The following is a 21922-nucleotide window of genomic DNA, read 5'->3' as shown; positions in this document are numbered from 1 at the left end:
ATCAGCTTATCAAATTTGGAGAGAAATGTATATTCATGTGGTAAAACTATTTTTAATATCAGGAATAGGACTTTAAAATGTGCCTGGAGAAGGTAATTTTTTTATGCTTGTAAGAATGAGATTTGAGTTGTTCACATGGTGAGTGATTGTGGTGTATTGCTAGCATATGATATTGCTAATTATTGGAATGTCGCTTGAAAAACTGGACGAAGATGAGATATATAAAGGACCAAATCAAACCTAAAACTTCTGACGAACGATCAATTAATTAACAATGGAATCCTTCGTTCAGGTCTCATCAAGAACAGCAAGATGTTTCTTCCAAACTCAGGCGTTCTTGGGATCGGAAGAATTATCAATTGATGGTCCTCGAAATATTTAATATTTAAGGGAAAATAGAAGTGCAATGAAAAAGAAACTGCAACTGATCAAGAGCATTCAAATGAGTTCTTGCATCTATCTAGCTAACCGTAATCAAATTTTACAAAATATTCATGTTCCATATAGATAAAAACCGAAAAAAAAAAAAAAAAAAAGAGGAGAGAGCGAGAGAGAGAGAGATCAGAAGGCCCGTTCTTTAAAGATATTATTTTCTCGATTTAATCTTGATCTTGGCTTTTGAAGGAGGCTTGGTACTACAAGTTACATGAAGGTGGTGTTCTGATCTGACAGTCTTTTGAGGTCCTTTCGATTGAGATTTCTTCCTTCTCTTCATCCCAAATGAAGAGAGTTTTCTCTTCTCTTTCTCCCTTATCGGTTCAAGCTTCGGTTCCCATCGACGTGACCCAACAAGCTGTGCGTACTCCTTCTGCAACTGAGGCGTAGTGCATACTATACTCTTAGATTTACTTGAGCTCTCATGATTCTTTTCATCCTCTCCGTTATTCCCTTCTTCCAACAACTGCGATATGAACTCATCCGAGACGCGTATTCTTAGACACCCAGATGGGGTTTTCTGCAAATCAAAAGGTTGACAAGTGGCTGCTTTCTTTACAAACGCATTTCTCGTGTCTTTCGCGACCGGCGAAGACGACGACGACGACGAAAGCGGGGATGATGATTCGGGTAGAGAGGATGCAAATGAGGCTATGGTCACGAATGACAGGACAGACTGAAAGAAATGCTTGGGAAGTAGAAAATACTTGTGTCCAAGCTGAAGCTGGTCGTTCTCGGAAAGAGCTGGAATCTTCTGGCCAATGTAAAACGAATCGGAGTGGCAAACCAGATGCTTTGGGAACTCTACCATGAGCTCTGAGACGTTGATAGGACGGTGATAGATCTTGACGAGGCCGTCAGATTTGATCAGCTTTATGTTCCGGACTGCAGGTGCTAGATCGTGATCCGTGCGGAAGTGCACGCAGGAGGCATGCCTTCCCATTAAGCGTAAACACCATGGAATCATCTGAAGATTGAAGTATTTGGTGATACCCATTAGCTCATAATCCAAAGAAACAAACCAGGAAAAGGGCTCTAAGGCACACAGGTGAGATAGCCTCCTCGCAAGTTAGCTTCACGGCAACAGCTAGGTCTTGGTCTTGGTTTTGGTTTTGGTTGTTCAGTTAAAAACTGTGCAGAAAGTGAAACTCTGCAGAAAGTGCAAAAGCCAGAAAAGGGTTTCCGAGATAAGATTTTGATTGGAAGAAGATGATCAATAGGAAGGAGCAGGTGAGTTTGGGTTATTACATATATATATATATATATATAGGGATTATATGAGCGAATGAAATATATATTGCAAGGGAGAGAGCGAGAGTAGAAAGGAGAGCTTGGATTTTAGCAAAGAGATGACTGAGAGGAGAGGCGTGAGACACGGGCAAAGCTTTTGGCACGTAACTCACAGCACTCTGCATATTTGCTTCGGTTTTTGTATATTTAGAAAAAGTTTGACTCAGACTTCTCTCTCATCCTTTTTCTCCGACGCCAATTGAGGCAGGCAGGCAGGCCAAAATAGAATTTTGAATCAGATCCCTCTCGCTTTTTGTTGTCGTTTCGTTTCTTTTTAATCCCACCGTTGGAGTTGGCGTCATTGACTCATTTATTTATATATATATATATGTTTTATAATTATATTATATATATAGCATAGACATGTTGAAATTGAATACATTAGGTAGAATTAAATAATTACTTTATCCAAATTAAACGACAAAATAAAATCGTCGTTCAACCTTGAGACTTGTGAGAAAGTATCAACGACGAGGCATATTCTAACTATAATAAATTGGTATATCCGTATTTGATTTTTATTAATTAAATAATTAATAAGAGTTAGAAATGGATTTCTATGCTTTGTGTACGAACAAAAGAATATCTCTTTTCTCTCATACTCTTGAGTCTTGGCCCTCTTCATGTGCTGCATGGTCTATGGACAGGGTGACAACCCCATTCCATTCCCAATGAATGCAACCCCCACTATCTCTCCCTCTTCGTCTTTTCAATTTTTTTTTTTTTTTTTCCCAATGGCCATTAGAAAAATTTTAAAAAATGATGATTATTGTGAATTTTATTCGTTGCATTATTAGAAAAATTATATTTTTTTGTATTATAAATAATAATTTTAATGATTAAAGAGATGAACATGTCAATGTTTTTTTTTTTTTTTAGTTAGAGATGGGAGTTTTGAACTCTATATCTCTATTTTAAAAGCTGTGGATTATGCCGAAATGATTTTTTTTCATGACTTATGTGATGGGGTTTGTACTTATATGATTATCGACCAAAGTAATCATATTAATTGCACACTAATTCCCATCCTATTTTAGTAAGTTAAAACTAAAATAAAGAATTACAAATAAAGAATATAGGACCTTTCCGTATCAACCACACTTCACAGAATTAAGGTTGCGTACGACAAGGATTTGTGTCCGTCTGTAGGCACTTAAATTTAAATCGTTAGCATCCCAAAAAACTTGTTAATCAATAATATTTTCTCTTTGTTTCTATATATATATATATATTCCCTCTGTTAAAGAATCAGATGTTCTGTCATGTCTCACTAAAAATTAAAAAATCAAATCAGTACATTAAAACATTATTATAATAGATAACTTAGAAAGTGGGAGGTGGAGTATTTTTCATTTTGGGTGGCTAAAATAAGTTAAAAAAATGTTGATTTTTAATTACAATTAAGCTAAATTTTAACAAGCTTGATATTAGTGGTAAGCTGAGAGTAAATTATATTTCCGAAGTAGTGAAAAATAAAATGAGACATGAATTAATATAAGAAAAAGAGAAAAATTATATTTATTATATTAATGATGTGACATGAATTATTTGTAAAAAGTTTATTATAAATTTATAAGTCATCTTTAAATAATAAGATAATTTTAGATAAAAATTAAAAATTAAATAAAATATTATTTAATATTTTCTAGAACAAAATTAGTCAAAATAGGCGTCTCGTATTCTCCGGATACCGAAAAAAAAAAAAAAAAAAATTGGGTCATAGCGTAGCCCAGCCATCGTAGTGGGTATAATTCAGGAATATCGCTCTCAAGCAAGAGGGGACTGAGGGAGAGTCTCTATCCAATCCTTGACTGGGGAACGCACGTGCTTAGCTCTAGTAGGAAATATGGTGGTGGCGCTACTCATCAGAACAACTGTCGGCGTTGAAAATCCAATTTGGGCACGAGTCTTCTTTCTTTTCTTTTTTTCTTTTTTTTTTATATATATATTATTGCCAATTATCAAATTTTCACCCCCTTTGATAACCATCAATAAGTTATCAATTTTTTTAGAAAACTACTGGACACAAATGAGTTCTACAAAGAATTTCCACAAACATATTTGTTTTTTCAATTTCTCCCCCAGCCTCATGTCTCTCCTCTGTTCCCAACAGAGCCCCCTGTGCCTGCCCCTGCGTCTCCCTGCATTCCCAAACCTCCAAACCCATCGAAGCTGTACCATCTCGCACCACCATCGCTGGTCCGCTGCCAAGTTCCATATTAATTTGCATTTCTCAGTAATTTAGAAAGGTCTAAAGGTTGATGTTTTCTGGATTCTTTGATCCGTTATTTGGTTATCCGGAGATGTTTGGATTCGAAGATGACTTGAGATGAGTTGAGATTACTTGAGATGAGTTGAGATGGATTGTGAATAGTAATGAGATGAGTTGTGAATAGTAGTGAGATTTATGAGTTAAAGTTGCTGAATAGTAGTGAGATAAGTTGACTTGAGTTGAGATGACTTGCGAATCCAAACAAGCCAAGCGGTCTTTTTTTTTTTTTTTTTTGGTCCATGGATCCCCAATCAATAATATCAAAGGTATTATTAATTGTGGAGCCACCATTCACGAAGCAAATATATCAGATGGGTCTAAGAATTAGGAGTGGTGGAATTTTTTTGTGGAATTCTAGTGTGGCTCTAGTAGCCCTCATTTTATTTTTTTTATAATTTTTTTCTTCCAATATTATTTGACAAACAATTAAAAAAAAAATAGCTTTAGTTCATAATTGTCAGAAATAGTTGTCTAATGAGATGCTGAATATCATTTTTCTTATGAGTGAATAGATGGCCTAATAAACACAAAACGTGGGATTCAAGCTTGTTTGTTGGCAAAATCGATAGAGACAATTGGTCTAAACTTTCTAAATTAGTATTGATGTCATTATTCTTTTAACTACAAATCCTGTTATTCATCTGAAATTTTATTATTTTATGCACACATATCATATGATATATTCTCAGTTATTATATTATGAGAGCTGCTAAAGATATAAAGGGATCTCAAAATTGACGTGACACAATGCTAATGTGCCACACTAGTCTTTTTTATTTTCTCATTTTCCTCCCCCCTCCCTTGTGCCCCTCCTTTCCTTCACATTCCCTTTCCCAAACCCTTGGGCCCCGTGCTGCTGCACCTCTCACCTCGCCCACTCATATTCCTCATCTTGTCATTGATATCGGAATGTCGTCATTGTCGCCCCTCATTGACAAGTATATGATCTCTCTCTCTCTCTTGGCTGGGGGTAGTGAAAGAAAACAAAAATTAATTGGTGTAGCACGCTGATTGTATGTCATGTCAACTTGTGTGATCTCTTTGTATCTCTAGTATTTTTCCTATATTATATAAACCTACATTTTAAGTCAAAAAAAAATTGGATAAAAAATGATTTAGTTTAAGATAAAGCAACATTGTTATTCATTGTATGTTTTGTTATTTCCAAACAAGTTTATGATAGGACAAATTTTAAGTGATTATATATATTAAAGTGATATTATATATATATAACTATTTGAACTGTATAATATTAATAATCGTGCCTATAAATGATACAATTAAATTTTTTTTAAATGACAAATTCTAACATAAAAATATAATTTCTCTTAAAAATAAAGTGCAACGGTACACTCTTTCAAAATTTATTTTTGGGTCCAATTGTTTTGGAAATCACAAGTGGATGATAAAGGGCAAGATCAGCCCTACATGATAGAAGCGGACCCTCGCAGAAAAGGCCACAAAAATAACAGCCCAAACAACGGCACGCCGAGTCCGAGTCCCTCCCCTGAGTTCAAGGGATGGCTCCGTCTCTCCGCATTCGAGCCTTTTGTTAATACTTGATCGAAATTTTGGGGAAGGGGAAAGAAAGAGGAAGAATGGCTGGCGGTGGAAGTAGCAGGAGATGGTGGAAAGTAGCGGCGCTTGTGGCGGTTGTGGGGATTGTGAGAGAGCTGAGTAAGCGGTACGAGTGGGACAAAGACGGGGCGATGAAGGTGTTGCGCGATTGGTCGGATCGATTGGGGGTGTGGGCCATCCCTGCTTACGTTGGGCTCCACACCCTTACCCTGGCGCTCTGCTTGCCCTATGCCGTCTTCTTCGAGGCCGCTGCCTCTCTCATCTTCGGGTTCTTCCCAGCTGTTCTCTGCGTCTTCTCCGCAAAGGTGCTGGGCGCTTCTCTCTCCTTCGGGATCGGCAGGTCAGTCTTTCATTTCATTTCTTGGATAATTTGATAGTGTTGTTTATTCTCACTACTGTCGCTGTTTAGCTTTGAATTCATATTACGATTAAGCTCAGGGGATCAATTTAAGGTTCATGGAGCACTTGCCCATGTCAAAGTTTGCCTATTCTTATGATCATAAAAATTTGTTTGCCGATAAAAAAAAAAGTTGACTCTTGGCTGAATCAACTGGGAGTTGGTTTTTGAGCGAAGTGCAAATCTCCCTTCTTCTTTTAATGTGTTCTCCCTATTTACTTTCTGGTTTTGAACAGAAAAAGGCTTTGGATGGGGTTCCCCGTTGCTAATAAATAAAACTTGCTCAAGGATCAGACCTGGACATAAAAATATGATATCGTTGTTCGCCTATTAGTGTCAAAGTCACGTTCTCAGAAATCTAAACAAGTAGAGAAACAGATAATCAAGACAATGAGATTTTACGTGGTTCGGTCCTAATAATCTACATCCACGGCAGGAACAGTCATGAGCTTTCTTTATTGATGATCAAAACACAGCCTTGAGATTTCAAGTTCACTCCCTTCAATACCTCACATAATCTTGAAGGAATTTTACACGTTCTTGCTCTCTCAACTCTCCTGTATTTTTCTCTCTATCACCCACTTACAGAATGCAACTCTCTCTCCCTTTTATAGATTACACATCTCTGATGAAAGGAAGCAACTGTCTTCCTGTGCCTCCTCTGTTCCACCTCAGCACAGTTGGTTACACGAGGTTTCCACATAGGCTTCCACCTTTGCTTCTCTTTATAACATGTGTTTCAATCTAAATGGTTGACAATATAACACCTTCCGTTCTGTGTATGGAAATGATTCCGTACTACTTGTCCGTTTGTATCATTCAGTTGCATATGTCTGTGTTACTTTCAGTACCCTCTCTTAGATTTGGTAGTTGGTCAGCATTCTGTTCAGCTATTGCAAGATGCCAATGTAACTCCTGTCCCCTATGTGTGAGGAGACTTTGAGTTCCAACTCAGCTCTGGCGTACTCTTAAAAAGCTGCTCCTTTTCAAGTTACCCTATTTAGACAATATTAATCTAGAAGTTCTTCCTTGATTAAATTCTCAAGTTCTTATTTGCAACATCTTCACACCTAACCGCATTGATTAAGTGGCTGTAGAAGCCTTAATTTTTTTTTTTTTGATAGGTAAAAGGGGTTTTATTGATCCTCGTAAATAGGCAAAGCCCGAGTACACATGAAGTATACAAGAAAGAGCCTGATTACAAAACTACATGCTACAGAGAGTAGCGTAAAAGTCATTAAGACTCGTTCCATTCAATACAATAGAAGAGGCCCAAAGCAACAATGTATGAAAGAAAAAAGCCCTAAAACCATCCGGAGAGCATTCCTAATTCTCGAAACAGCGGCCATTTCTTTCGTTCCATTTGCACCACATTAAACATAAAGGCACCATCTTCCATACATCTGCGATTTGGGATTGCCCCTAATCCGTTGCCAACAAGACAATAAATCTATCACCCTCCTAGGCATAGCCCATGCGATACCAAGCCTAGAGAGGATTTCATCCCATAATACCTTAACTACTTCACAATGAAGAAAAAGGTGATCCGTTGATTCACTGTTGTGTTTGCACAAAAAGCACGAATCCATTATGTAGAGTCCACGCTTTCTTAACTTGTCTATAGTTAGTATTTTACCACGGGATGCCAACCAACCAAAGAAAGCACCCTTGAGGGGGACATTGCTCCAAATGTTCTTCCAAGGGAAGGCATTGAAGGTGTGAGTCGTCAAGGCCTTGTAGTGTGAACGAACTGAAAATTTCTTGTTCCTTGTGCATGTCCAGAGTAATCTGTCCTCCCCTCCTGCCCTTTGTTTCAGCGCATGTAACACGCTGTAGAAAGCAGTGATGTCTCCCACCTCCCAATCCTGGACAGCTCTAGTGAATCTCACCGACCAATGAATGGAATCAGCAGTATTGCACATATTATCAGACACAATCCTATAAAGAGAGGGGAAAGCGTTTTTCAAAGCAATATCCCCACACCAAATATTGTGCCAAAACTTGATTCATGTGCCCCTTCCCACCCCAAACCTGCAGTTACCAAGAAAATCGTCCCAACCATTCCGGATAAGTTTCCAAACTCCCACGCCATAAGCCCCTCTTACTTCCTTAAAACACCAACCTCTCCAAACGCTCCCATATTTGACATCTAGAATATTCCTCCAAAGAGCGTCTCCCTCCTGATGATAACGCCATAACTATTTTCCAAGAAGTGCCTTGTTGAAGGTTCTCAATTTTCTTAGGCCCAACCCCACCGCAAGACAAAGGGGTGCATACTTTATCCCATTTAATCAAATGGAATTTTTCTGCACCCTCTATCCCTCCCCATATGAAATCATGGAAAATATTCTTCAGTCCATTCGCCACCCTTGTAGGCACATGAAATAAACAAAAGGAAGTATGTTGGGAGATTAGATAACGTACTCTTAATAAGTGTGATTCTCCCGCCCTTAGACAAGTAAATTCTCTTCCAACCTGCCAATTTGACTTCAATTTTCTCAACAATCTCTTCCCACATTACCTTGATTTATGAGGGGCCCCCAAAGGGAGTCCAAGGTACTTCATAGGCAAGGATGAGACCTTGTAGCCCAAGATGGTAGCCACTTCACTTAAGTCATTGACTGAGCCAACAAGAACTACTTCCAGCTTTGATAAATTCACCTTAAGGCCATATACAACTTCAAAGTAAAGTAAAAGTGCTCTTAGGGAGCGAATCTAATCCAGGTCACTAAAAGTCAACGTATCATCGGTGAAAAGAACATGGGATACTGTCAAGTTTCCATGTGAGGAACCACCCACCGAGAAATCCTAGATGAAACACCTATCCACCACCCCTTCTAGCATTCTACTCAGCACATCCATGACTAGAATAAATAAGAGTGGGGATGGTGGATCCCCTTGTCTCAAGACCCGAGAACTGTTGAAGAAGCCTTCGGGAGTGCCATTGACCAAGATAGAGAATTTGATGGTTGTAATAAAATGCTTTATCCATTGACATCATCTTTCCCCAAAGTCGTACCTAGCAAGTATATATAACAAGAAATCCCAGTTCACATGATCAAATGCATTTTCCACATCCAATATACACAATATACCCGGAATGCCGGCTCTGACTCTACTCTCCAGGCATTCGTTAGCAATGAGGACCGAGTCTAGTATTTGTCTTCCTTTCACAAAAGCATTTTGGGACTTCAAGATGATCTTCTCCATGACTTCGCTTAACCGCTTCGCTAGAACTTTAGAGATGATCCTATAAACCCCACTCACCAAGCTTATGGGATGGAAATCATTCACTTCCACCGACCTCGCCCTCTTGGGAATAAGAGCGATAAAGAGACATTAAGGCTCTTCTCGAATTTCATAAAAGAGTGAAATTCAATAAAACCTTCATTAGATCCTCCTTGACAAAGTCCCAACAAGCGTGAAAAAAAGTCATTGGAAAGCCATCTAGACCCGGTACTTTATCTTTGTCCATACCTTTTAGCACGCCAAGCACCTCGCCTTCTTCGAAAGGCCTCTCCAACCAAGTGGCGCTTGTGTGGTCAATATAAGCAAAAACTAGACCATCTATCTTGGACCTCCAAAGGTACTGCTCTATCAAAAGCTTATCATAAAAGTGGACAATATGATCCTTAATGGCATCTTTGCCCAATAAAACCCTGCCCTCCGCATGAAGGACCTCTATGGGGTTGTTTCTTTGATGAGAGTTTGCAACTCTATGAAAAAACTTTGTACTCCTATCCCCTACCTTCAACCAAAGGGCCTGTGATCTTTGCCTCCATGAGATTTCCTCCATAAGAGTATTTTTTCCAGCTCAGCAACTACAGTCATTTTCCTTGCCCTATCATTAGCCAATAGAGCCCTTTCCGCCTCTTTTTCATCAAGTAGCTACAGCTGCATAAAGAGTTTGTCCCGCTGGTCATTGATGTTCCCAAAGACTTCCAAATTCCATTTTCTTAGATCATTCTTCAAAACTTTAAGCTTCCCAGCTAAAACAAAACTAGGAGTGCCCGTGAGCTGATATGAGACCCACCACGAGCTGACTTTCTCTAAGAACCCATCCACCTTCAATCACATGTTCTCGAACTTAAAATATCTCCGTCCCTCATGAAGACCCCCTCAATAAGCCTTAAATCAACTATGAGCGAGTGTTTAATGTATGATTAATATAAGAACAAGCATGTAAGTCATATATTCTGCATTTGAGAGAACATGCAACATTTCACCTCCCTGATGACCAATGCTTGTTTAGGTTCTGAATTGGTTATTTTGATTCATTTGTTACACTCCTCCTTTGGTAGAACCTGTCTTTTAATGTAGGTGCACGACAGTGTACTGTCGTCTTTTAGTTTTACTAAAGGGATACAAAATTAAGGTTCGCAAAGCATTTTCAATGATTTTTTCATTGGGTAACATAGGAGACATCTCTATTTTCCCCAGGGAATCCATAGAATTACCACTTCTTAGCTTTCAATTTGCCTCTGACCATCAAATGAAATGTGAATAATCTGTCCTCCTCTCTTTGAAACAAGGGGCACTTCTGGTTTTGTCGGTGCTTGAAACAATTTTGTCTTCTCCATATTACTATATCTCTAGAGTCAATAATTTTATATGAGGAGCTACTGAACTCAATCACTTGCTGCCATTCCTCTTCAGTTTTCTGTTGAGGTCTATCTTGTAGAGGTACTCAAATTGGATCAGTGATCGAATTTGAGTACCTCTATAGGATAGAAGTCCACCCTAGGTGTATAGGAACAGCCTACCTGTTAGCAGCCGTCCTATAGATTGAGAGAACACAAATTTAAGACATTTGATTAAAGGTGAAATTGAAAAAAAAGTTTATGGCTATCTGATATTGCTCATCATCATTTAGTTATTGCATTTCTTTTTCTTGTTGTTCCTTGCTTCTTCTGCATCTAAACGGTCTTCCCTACTGAGTTGGTTTGTTCTCGTTACTTTATTTACTAATTAGGTTCCTTCCCTGATTGAATAAGCTCCCGCATTCCATTATTTATAGCTTGAAGGCGGAGAAAGGGATTCATACTATTTAGCTTCCACCAAAGCCGCCAACTAAGGATCAGCTGTCCCTTACACTTGAATAGGATGAATTGGAAGACCTATATCTAAGGGATGTCTCCCTCCAAAGTGAGAGGGAATATTTAAAAGTGACTGTGTTTCATATTTGATTGAATCATTTGGAAGCAAAAAATACCTCTTTTTTTTTTTTGGGGTGTAGGGACTCGCATTAAGCTAGAATTGAAAGAGAGCAACATGATTTGTGTCATGGTGTGTTGGGAATTGAGATATAGCATGTTTGAACAATGAAATGTTGGAAGTGAGAATGTCAAGAGGGATGAATTGCTAGAAAGATTGAGAAAAGTAAAAAATGGATATGTTTGAAGTGAGAATGTTAAGATGAGAGTTAACAACATTTTTTTATTTTGGGGGTGGGGGGCGTGGGCGGCGCAGGATGAGGTGGGTTATAGACTTACATTAAGCTAGAGTATAAAGAGAGTTTTATAAGGATGCTACATGATTAAAGGTGAACTATCATAGTTTAGAGGTCATCTGCTACCGACTACATCCTCAAAAGTGTAGTCCTTTCTTGGGAATTCCACGGGCAAATGTGGGGGAGGTTTGACATCTCTTAAGATCTTCATGATGCATCGAAGTTTTGTGGCTGACTAATGTGATTGGATTTAATTTATGCTATTTTGCTGGTTTGATACAAAAACTGTTTATGACTGCCCCTAATGCACTAGTTCCGTATGGTGCATCTCCACTTCTCCAGTCTCCTATATATCAAGTTTCTTTATAAAATTGCACAATGCCACCCCCCCTCTCATATATGTGCGCGCACAAAGTTCTCATTAAATTCTTTAAAAGCTATAATGATAACGTGGGTCATTTCAGATTAGTGTTCAGGAGGTCAAGTTCAGCAATGGAGTGGGCCCAGAGAAACAAATACTTCCATATCCTTTCCAGAGGAGTTGAGCGTGATGGTTGGAGATTTGTCCTGCTTGCCCGCTTCTCACCCATACCCTCCTATGTCATAAATTATGCCCTAGCTGCTACTAAAGTTGGGTTTGTTTTGGATTTTCTGCTGCCGACAGTTATCGGATGCCTGCCAATGATCTTGCAGAACACATCCCTTGGCAGCCTTGCTGGTGCTGCTGTTGCTTCATCATCTGGTTCACAGAAATCTCAGGTTTGGTCGTACCTTTTCCCTGCAGTTGGGATTCTATCAAGCTTTGTTATTTCCTTGAGAATCAAAAAGTACTCTACAGATATCTCAGTGGCCGAAGTCTCCCCCAATGAGCATGTTCTTGACCATAAAAACGATGCTGACTCATCTCAAACCTTGTCTAATACACAAGGAACTTAGGAAGCAAGTGCCTGTAAAAGAATCATAACAGTTTTGTTAAACCTGAGTTGTTATTCAATTATCTTTCTTTTGTTCCATCAACTTATGATTTGCCCTTTGAGATGCGTTGTGTTGCTATCTGCAATGTCTGATTTCTTGGATGATGTGCTTTTAACATAGTCCCTGACATTCTTGATACAGTCGGTCTTTATGCAACTCCCAGAATTACATGCCATTAATAGGTTTGGTTTAATACCATTTGTCACAATTTTGGGAACCAGTGATCACATCTATGCTATGTACCCCATGAAGAAATTCTTAGGCTTAACTCATCTCATGAAATCGGTTCTACAAGAGAGGATTGCTCATTCCTTATAAACATGTCCAAGACCTTGTTCAAAGGCAATGTGAAATTATTCCTCAACACCCTCCCATACGTGCAGACCAATATTTTTTCTGGTCCTTGTCACTGGATAAGTAGTGTGGGCGTCCATTCGTTCTGAACCTGGCTCTAATATCATGAAGAAATTCATAGCCCTAACTCATCTCATAAAACCGAATTTACAAGAAAGGATTATTCATTTTTTATAAACATACCCAAGACCTTGTCTATAGGCAATGTGTGATTATTCCTCAACACCCCAAAAAGACCATTTACGACCCCAAAAAGACCATTTACGACATTGTGAATTGAGAACATGGGAGTTAACACAATACTTTCAAAATTTGGTGTCACATCTACTCTTCTAGATCAAAGTGTAATATTCTGTTAACTTGCTTCAAGTTTCTGTTTCAACTATCTCATTCCAAGGCAAAGTTGTCAATAGTTTGAAAGCCTCAAACCCTCTTTGCCCTTCTCTACATTATGACGACGGATTCAATTAATCCAGCATCTTTGACATGAGTATGCCTAACTTAATTCCAAAAGGACCTCGAAAAGCCGCAATCCCAAAGAGTGTATGAATTGGCTTCAACCTCTTTGCCTTCAAACAGGGCAAAAGGAGATGTCCAACGCGTCAAGGACAATATTTTCCGGATCTAGAGCAAGAAAACGAAGCCTTGTACTTGTTTTCCCCGTCTCTCTAACAAAGCAAGAAAATGAGACTAACATTTTTCTACATATATTTTCCTGTTGGATTCACGTATCCATATCGCAAGTTGACAACTGCGTATCAAACAAAAATCAAATGTAATGTAGGTAATTGTCCCCTCACTTACTTTTTATTTAATTAGTTTTATGGGTTTCAAATTCAATTGTCGACTGGTGGCCACTGACCACCTTAGTGATCCTTTTGGGGTCATAAATATTTGGTCCATTTCCTTCTAGATAAAAGAGGGTTGGATGAGTCCGGTCTGCCTTTACGGCTTTACCATCGAATTTCTCCTTATATTTACCCTCAAAATGATGGCCAACATTCCCATCAAATAATAATTACTTATAGTAATTATTGTAAGGCTTGAACACAAATAATATACAGCGTGACTTGGATTTGATAAAAGATATCGCACTGAATCAATTGTGGTTAAAAAGAGAGAGGGTAGTGGAGAATGAAACAATGAACTTATGTGTATGTGTATATTTTATATTTTATATTTTTTAAAAATACATTTAATTTAATATAATTTATCATATTATTATTAACGTATTATATTAATTTATAAATTTATTTATATTATATATCTTTATAAATCTATCACTTCTCGAATAAAGTACCAAAGAAGATTTGACACATCTTGGCCAGAGGTAAACCGAACCATAGAAGAAAGATTTGACATCCATGATTATTAATTTGTTTTTGGAGCTTTATCCTTTTTGATTCAATTACGCAATTCGTCATCGATTCATCTTTCTTTCACACGAGAATATGAATATATTAGAATAATAATAAAAATTAGGTGAGTTATCATTTTGGACAAAATGGGCACTCGCTTTCACATTGGGAAAGTGTGTCCTTCTTACATCAGAATATCACAATGAAAGCACAACGGGTGGGAGATCTGGATGGCACTTCTCTTTATAGCAAGCACAAAGAGATCATCAAGTTCGTATTAAATAAATAATTCAATTCAACTTTCCTTTCTAACTAGTTTTGATCTCTTTCTCTTGCCCTTTTGGTAAAAAATAAAACATATTGTAATTGTATGTATAATAATTATTAATAATGAGTTATTGTTACGTAGAGTCATTTTTATATATTTTTTTATATATTTTATTGATATGATTGATTAAAATAATTATTTTATATTAAAAAAATGATTAGATCAATCACATTAATAAAATTAGAAAAGAATATATAAAAATAACTATATATAAAATTTTTAATAATTATTACTCTAACCCTTAGCCCAAGATAATGATGGATGAAAAATTCCCTTTTTCTTTTTTCTTAGAAAACTTGCTAAAATGACTTCTTATTTCTTCTGAAAAAAATACACCTACTTGCCTATAAAAAAAGAAAAAAACTACTTTTTATAATGATACATGTCAAAAATCATCGACGAGAAATGGTTAAAAAAAAATAAAAATAAAAACATTCTCTATACGGAATTAGGTGCTGGTGGCGCCCGACACGAAACAACATTTTTATTGGTCGTAGCGGTTGGTCCTTCATCTTACTCTACACCTTCCTTGGCGGTGGATCTTACGTACTCAACTTATCCACCGTACGCATATATTTTTGTAATTGTAGAGTAAGGCCATTAAGACCAGCCCTGTACAAAAACAAAGACATCAATGGTTACTACTTTCACGTAGCTTTCTTTCATTACGTACCATCTTCTTCTTCTTTCTCCTTCTTTTAAAAATTCTCCTTGTGAAATTCAAATTTGGTGGAGGTCTTGTGAGAGAAGTCCAAAGCCAGTTGCTTCAATTCCTTTGTTAGTGCTGGTGCCCCACAGTAGAATACTCCTGCACAAATACCAAAAGAAAGATAAGGACTCTCATCATTTATATATATATATATATATATATATATATAGTATTGCTTGTCAACACGTGGTTGGTAAAGTACTAAAGACGTTGCGAGCAGCTGGCTATGCCATGGAAGGTGGACTGGGTTAGGTGAGTACTCACCGACTCGAGTATCCGGGTGTTGGAGAGCAATCCTTTTGTAGACCTGTCGCCAGTTGGGCTTGGCGAAGTGGGATTTGACCCTGGTCCCAGACACCACGTCCACCCCATTCTTAGCGTGGTGCAGGGACTGAAGCATGGTTATCAATGCTGACCTGGCATCACCTTCTTCGTACACACTTGTACAGTAGTTGTGCAGTTCTATCATTCCCTTCTCGTCCATCTCCGCCACTTCGTTCATTATCCCTTTGAACCACTCGAAAGATCCCTGTTCCCTCGTCACCCAATAGTAGTATGCTTTCCTCGTCCTGAATCCTTTGTTGCTCTTGTTCTTGCTGTTGTGGCTTGATGGATTATTATTATTATTGGCTTTCCCACTTTCTAGAGCCCCCTCCGCTGTGCTGTCTTCCTCATCCTTTGTTTTGATGTTGCTAATGATGTCCTTGACAATGCTGACCATGGGTGTGGCCCCGATCCCGAGCCCCACCAGCAATACCACATCGTATTTCTTGTAGTCTTGTGCTGGTGCTCCATATGGACCGTCTATCAGTATTTTCGGAAAGCTGTTTTTCCCCCATTAAACAAACAAGGCAAGATTAGATCATCTAAATCAATCATTAATGGTATCACTAGCAATAAAATATATACTAAATCTGGGTGCGAACTCAACGAACCCACGTGGGAAAGGTCGACAATGAGCAGTGGCCGCTTTAGTGTATATATATATATAACCTTTTCTTCTTTTTTCCTAAAGATCAGAAAATTCTATCGGAATACTTTTCACAGCTAAATATCAATGGATCGTCTTACCTGGGGTTGTCACTTCCTTGCATGAAATCAGCTCTGAGCAGTCCGCTCTTCCCGGCAGTTGGAGGCTGACAAACCTAAACCAATACAAACGTCGGACGTTCAATCTTAATCCTAAAGCAGAAATGGAAAAGGCAATTTGATTCGCAAGCAAATTACAAACAAATAAATAACAAAAACAGTGTGAATTAAACAAACCTCCGAGAAAACAGTTTTGAGCTGTCGCGTCCAATCACCAAGTGTTCTAATGTGAACGCTCAGATAATCATCTGCTGGTGCTGAAGTAATGGAAAATGGGTGCCTGTTCAAAACCCAACATCAATTGGTTCACATCAGCAAGCAATGATATAATTACAATGATTTTGGTCAATCCTTGTAGGCACTAACAAACCACAGTGTGCATCCACTTGTATAATATTTTTACATACCATTCAAAGGGAGAGACCGCAGCACAGTTGACAAACATATACTGCCCACTCTTGTATCTAAAGCCCTGGGGCTTTGACATGTGCAATGCCAAGACATTTCCCGGATAAACAGCAACCTTGAAGTTTAACAAAAATAATCATCCAATCAGTTTTATGCATGCCTCCAGTAAACAAAGAAATGAAAATGAGAGAGATCTGAGCAGTTGAGAATGGTTTTTTGGAGTGGGATAAAATGCACAATTTAATTACCTTAATAATCTTAACAGGCTTGATGCTGGATCTAAAAGCTCTGATTAACCTTTCACATGCATATAGGGACACAGGTACTGCCAAATACATCCATGTCTGCCAACAAGAAATAGAAGCCAAAATGTCAAAACACAATCGACAAAAGAGAAAAAGTGGGTGGAGGTGGGGAAGGTCGGTTAGATTCATGATTTCAAGGATAAGACAGGCACTAACCGTTTTCTGATACCATTCCTTGGTGAGGTAGAGTTTAATGCCATGGACGATGAGGAAAGCATAGACGATGACAAAAAGGTGGTGGGAATACCAGAAGGCATTGAAACCAGTAAACTTCTTGAGGGGCTTGGGAAGGTTGACCCTGTTTCGCCTAAACCAAGGGGTAGCTAAAGTGAAAGCTATGGCCATCAAGACCACCATGATAATACCAGTCCAACCTTCGACTCCCTTCACAAACCACCAGTAGTTAGTTGGCTGTTCTTCTCCAAAATATGGCTCCATAGGCTTGTATTCCTCCTCTGTTGCGTGAAGAAGTCGTGGGAAATCACATGTTAAATGAGAAATGGCGTGCAGTCCAACCCCGACAGAAATTCCGACTGCAATTACCTGAATTTTGGATAAGAACAAGAACGTAAGCCATCTTTAGAAATTTGGAAACCAGAGATCGATGGATTAAATGACTGTAAAGAATGTGAATGTAAATCATACCATTATACTATACCTTATGGAAATTGAGATTATCATCAAACGGAACAATGGTCCCTAATTTGGTTTTGTTTCTGAGCCAAGTAATGGTGTTCCGGCATACTGGCAGTAATATCAGAGCCATGTTGAATTTCAGGGTCTCTGCCCCACCTTTGGCAACGCAAACACAGTACCCCATCACTTGGAAAACAGCCTTGTTTCGATACTGCACAAACTTGTACGCAAACAGACCCAGCATGATCCCAAGCCATAGCATCATTACCCAGACCCTTCGCCAGTTATCCAGTAGGAAGTACTTCATCTTCTGGTACCATCTTCTTAGTGGGTTGTCCTCCATTGTAGGCTTCAGCTTCTGGCTTAACATTTGACTCAGAATTCGGCTGTCACTTATCCTGACAGATTGGTTTGGAGCTTGTAATAGCAGCGTTTCGAGGTTGTATACCTGGTTTTTGCCATCGAGTAGTAGCAGGGATTAAGTCATTGCAAAATGGGAACCCATATATGATTAAAATTAAAGTAGCTCTTTTCATGCAAATATGTACCATGATATATCCGGCATTTTCCGGGTCTAGTTCTTCCATAATCAATGCTGCATATTCCTTTGCTTGTTTCTGAATATTGGAGAGTTTGTTTGCAGAAGCACTCAAGCTGATGATCTGGAAAGGGAATTTTTCAGATTTTTAATATTCGACTTCTACATATGATGATCATTTGACTATTGCAGAGTTTGTCGGCATATTATACCTCTGTGACTTCTTCTTCTGTGATTCTTCCATCAGCGTCTTTATCAACCCTATATGATCACACATTAATTAGTTCTTACGAGTTAGAATAGATCAACATGAGAAGTGGTAAATAAGTTTTCGGTACGAAAGAATGATAGGAATTGGGAAAAAGTCATCATGACAACGGAGTAATACGAAGCAAGAAGACTCATTCTTTAAAATAAATTATAAAAGAAAGAAAAAAAAAAAAAAAAAGATTTTATATGTACATGTCAAAGAAAGTTTGGAGCCTGCTGTCGAAGCTTTCATCAGATATTTGCTCCCAGAAACCTCTGAGCTGTTGCTTGTTAATTGAATCACCACTTATGTTATGCCTCCTAGCAAGTGCCCCGAAAAGCTCACCTGCGAATTCCTTGGACTCCTTGTTCATTCCTGTCACGAATATAAACATTGAAAAGATCAATATAAATGAACATGCATAATCAATCTCTATCTATGGAATATTAAATGTCTGTGTTGTTCTTTAGTCAGATTGTTGGGATTTGGGGAATTACACTACCTATGCATTCTCCGAACAATGAAGAGGCAAGAAGTCCGTTGGTAGAAGCCGTCAGCTCGTCGAATCGCTTCTCTATGGCCGGCCATCCAGCGGCTCCGCCGCTCTTGGCTGCTGCGATAAACTTTAGGCCCTTCAAGGCATGTGCAGCAGCCGACTTGGTCCGGTCGAAACGTCTAGCAGCGGACGATCTTCTGGAAAGGGAAGCAAAACGTTTGAGCTCCTGCGAGACCTGCCGGATATGGGCCGAAGTGCTCCGTAGCATGGAGGATCCCAAGGACGAAGAAGACTTCTTCTCGAGCGTCCTCTTGGCCAGCAAAGCCAGCTCCGGATCTTCCGTCGCCGTCTGAACGCTGTGAACCGCCACTGAGTCGTCACGGATATCCAGAGTGATCTCAACGTAGCCATCATCCACATCGCCGGCGCCGCTATTGCTGGTGCTAGTTAGGTTGTGCTCAGGAGGCAAATTGAACCTGGCGCTCTTCCTGCTCTTGTTTCTGTTAAACTGATTATGAGGTGGTGGAGCTGCACCGGCAAGAGGACCGCTAAATGCTTTCCTCCTTTCGTTCCCTACGATCTCTATGCCGTCGGAGTTCCTTTCCCAAGCTCCTCTTCCGTCCCCAGTTCCCATTTTTTTTATGCGAATTCTTCACCTTAAACAAACGCTTTATGATCCGAACACAAAAAAACAGACGTATATATATACCACTTGGGAAGGTTTCAGAAAAAGTCAGAGATTTGAATGATTGTGAGAACTGGAAAAGTAGTACTATATGGCTGATGGACAATCGAAGAAGATGTATATTCTAAAGCATTTTAGCCTAAATATTCTCAAACAGGGAGCGCTACTAATCAGCCCATGCCAACCCAATATTATATATATACACACAGTCGTGAACGAAACAGGAAATCTAGATGTTCAGACTTGAGAAACCCCCCGCCCCCCCCTCCCAATCAAGAAACGTTGGCATGATCAGGATAACGGTCAAAGAGTAACGATATCCAATTCCATAATATATTATTGCATAATAATATTATAAAATAAAAATATTTTTAAAGAATTACATTATTTTTATAAAATATTTTATAAAAATATTTTTTATTTAAAATATAATTGTGTAAAGTATTATAGAAAATGTTTTGTACAAATCATTTTCTAAGGATGAAACAGTCTGTCTGATCTTGATTCATTCCGGCGGCGATCCGACCTTTATAAGACCCATCAATCGAGACCAAATCTTATTTCGCATTCAAATGCATGGTTGTTGATAGTTGTTGAAACTAACCGCATAGAACCTTCCTCCTAATTAAACGAGTTTTTTCATTTATGTAACGCGATATAACATCACTAACTTAGTAAACATCGCCATTTTTGTTTAATCCATTATAACAAAAATAATAATTAATTTATCATTTAATAGAGGTTACATAAATGTTTTAGTTAAAAAGAGATTCTATAAAAATAAATTCATAAATTAATATGTATAATTTGATATAATACGTTATATTGTAAAACTAATTTTATTATAAAATAATATCATATCAAGTCATGTTAATTTATAAATTTACTTCTATAGTATATCATGATGAATAGCATATAATTACTCTCATCAATTAAAAACCCATACTATGGATTTTTATCTGTAATTGCAATATTTTTATTAGTAAAAAAAAGTGTTTTAGTAGTGATTACGCGATTCTTGCATACTCACGACTGTAACTATCATTTCTCTAATATATATAGATCACTATGATCTAATCCATATAAAACTCCCTTGCCATCCTATATATTAAAAAGGAAATTGTTGCTGCAGTTTCTTGGAATTCAAGGGACGTTTTATGACCGTTATTCTTAATCTGTAAGAAACATGATGATCTTGTAATGTTCTTCAAAACAATTATTCAGTTTATAATCCAGTTTTCACCGCACTAGTGACTAGCAACCATGGTCTCATGTGGAAATTAAGACAAGAAATACACTGAAATCTTTCGAGAAATTAACAAAAATAATACAAAATCAGAAGTTGGGCTGACGAGCTGAGTACGTCCTTACTGCATTAATAGATTTTGATCCTGACTTTACGACCAGCTGGTACCTGTTCTCCGCTAATGAAGGCGTGCATTTCGCGCGTTTCATTTCATATTTATATGTTTTTTTGGGTGGTTGAATTGAAGGCTTTTGAAGGTGAATTAGCATGACGCGATCTTACCTACCACCACCTCCCTAACACACGAGAAATCAAGCTATAAAATCATCAAAGCTTTTAATTTACAATTTTTCTTTAATTTATTAATCCATTTGCAAAATCAAAGTGATCAGATTGAATTCCTTAAAAGGATTTTTTATTTTGTTGTTTTGTTTTTGGAGTTGATCTATTGAGACCACGATGTCTGACTCTTGGCCAAAGAAAATTCTCGGTAATTCTTTGATCCATCATTTCAGCCACGGGCACATTTTTTTCCTGCCTTCAAAATTTGTGGTCTAAATGTCAAAGGATACTGTAATAAATAGAAATTAATTTGAATGGTCATGTAAATAAGATAACACCCTTTAATTAAAATTTTTATCGGTGAATTTTAAAAAAAAAAAAAAACACTCACACTATGACTATAAAATGTGGCGAGATCCGCCCATCAAATGTCCAACCAACTCAAGGAGTTTCTCCAATCACTTTTGCAAGGTGAAGGTGACTATTCCAAGGATTATGGGTGTAAATCAATCCAATCTAATTTCGGGAATGATCGACCAGAACTTTCGATTCATCATTTTTTCAAACTGAACCGATCACCCTTAGTGGACCGGACCAAACCAAACCGTTAGATATCGGTCCAGTCAATCTATATCGTTTCAGGCCAATTTTAAATGGGGGCCCAATCATACAAAGAAACCCATCATTCTTGAAGTATACAAAAAAAATCCGCCATGTGTATTTTCGGTCCATTAGTATAAAAAATCCACAATATTTATAATTTTGAATAATACAACTATTTAACTTTATTTACGCATTTTTACTTAAAAATATCTTTAAAAAATTGTTCAAATTATCAAAAT

General features: G+C 37.9%; 3 protein-coding genes across 3 annotated transcripts; 1 reads left to right on the top strand and 2 right to left on the bottom strand.

The window, feature by feature from the left end:
• Positions 1-586: 586 nt before the first annotated feature.
• Positions 587-1432, bottom strand: LOC108997318. The gene has a single exon (XM_018973526.1). It carries the CDS (start codon positions 1430-1432, stop codon positions 587-589), a length of 846 nt encoding a protein of 281 aa, XP_018829071.1.
• Positions 1433-5418: 3986 nt separating this feature from the next.
• LOC108997414 lies at positions 5419-12474 on the top strand. Its single transcript, XM_018973676.2, has 2 exons — positions 5419-5915; positions 11886-12474. The coding sequence occupies exons 1-2, from the start codon at positions 5596-5598 to the stop codon at positions 12355-12357; spliced, it is 792 nt and encodes a 263-aa protein (XP_018829221.1). The 5' UTR covers positions 5419-5595; the 3' UTR covers positions 12358-12474.
• A 2262-nt stretch (positions 12475-14736) lies between these two features.
• Positions 14737-19715, bottom strand: LOC108997461 (respiratory burst oxidase homolog protein D). Its single transcript, XM_018973767.2, has 12 exons — positions 18874-19715; positions 18584-18746; positions 18334-18382; positions 18132-18245; positions 17606-18031; positions 17104-17490; positions 16891-16986; positions 16642-16757; positions 16412-16514; positions 16217-16290; positions 15410-15969; positions 14737-15244 (listed from the first exon to the last, which is right to left on the bottom strand). Exons 1-12 carry the CDS (start codon positions 19499-19501, stop codon positions 15135-15137), a joined length of 2826 nt encoding a protein of 941 aa, XP_018829312.1. The 5' UTR covers positions 19502-19715; the 3' UTR covers positions 14737-15134.
• Between the last annotated feature and the right edge of the window lie 2207 nt (positions 19716-21922).

The sequence above is a fragment of the Juglans regia genome, chromosome 13, assembly GCF_001411555.2.
Source record: "Juglans regia cultivar Chandler chromosome 13, Walnut 2.0, whole genome shotgun sequence".
Lineage (NCBI taxonomy): Eukaryota > Viridiplantae > Streptophyta > Magnoliopsida > Fagales > Juglandaceae > Juglans > Juglans regia.
Note: the sequence above shows the minus strand (reverse complement) of the source record. Positions and strands in the feature narration are given on the sequence as shown.

Coding starts and splice junctions, on each gene's coding strand:
- LOC108997318 (XM_018973526.1), bottom strand. CDS start 1,432: ATGGGTATCACCAAATACTTCAATCTTCAGATGATTCCATGGTGTTTA.
- LOC108997414 (XM_018973676.2), top strand. CDS start 5,596: ATGGCTGGCGGTGGAAGTAGCAGGAGATGGTGGAAAGTAGCGGCGCTT. Junction 5,916..11,885: donor CTCTCCTTCGGGATCGGCAG/GTCAGTCTTTCA, acceptor GGGTCATTTCAG/ATTAGTGTTCAGGAGGTCAA.
- LOC108997461 (XM_018973767.2), bottom strand. CDS start 19,501: ATGGGAACTGGGGACGGAAGAGGAGCTTGGGAAAGGAACTCCGACGGC. Junction 18,032..18,131: donor AAAATGCCGGATATATCATG/GTACATATTTGC, acceptor GGCAAAAACCAG/GTATACAACCTCGAAACGCT. Junction 16,515..16,641: donor GCGGTCTCTCCCTTTGAATG/GTATGTAAAAAT, acceptor GGTTTTGAACAG/GCACCCATTTTCCATTACTT.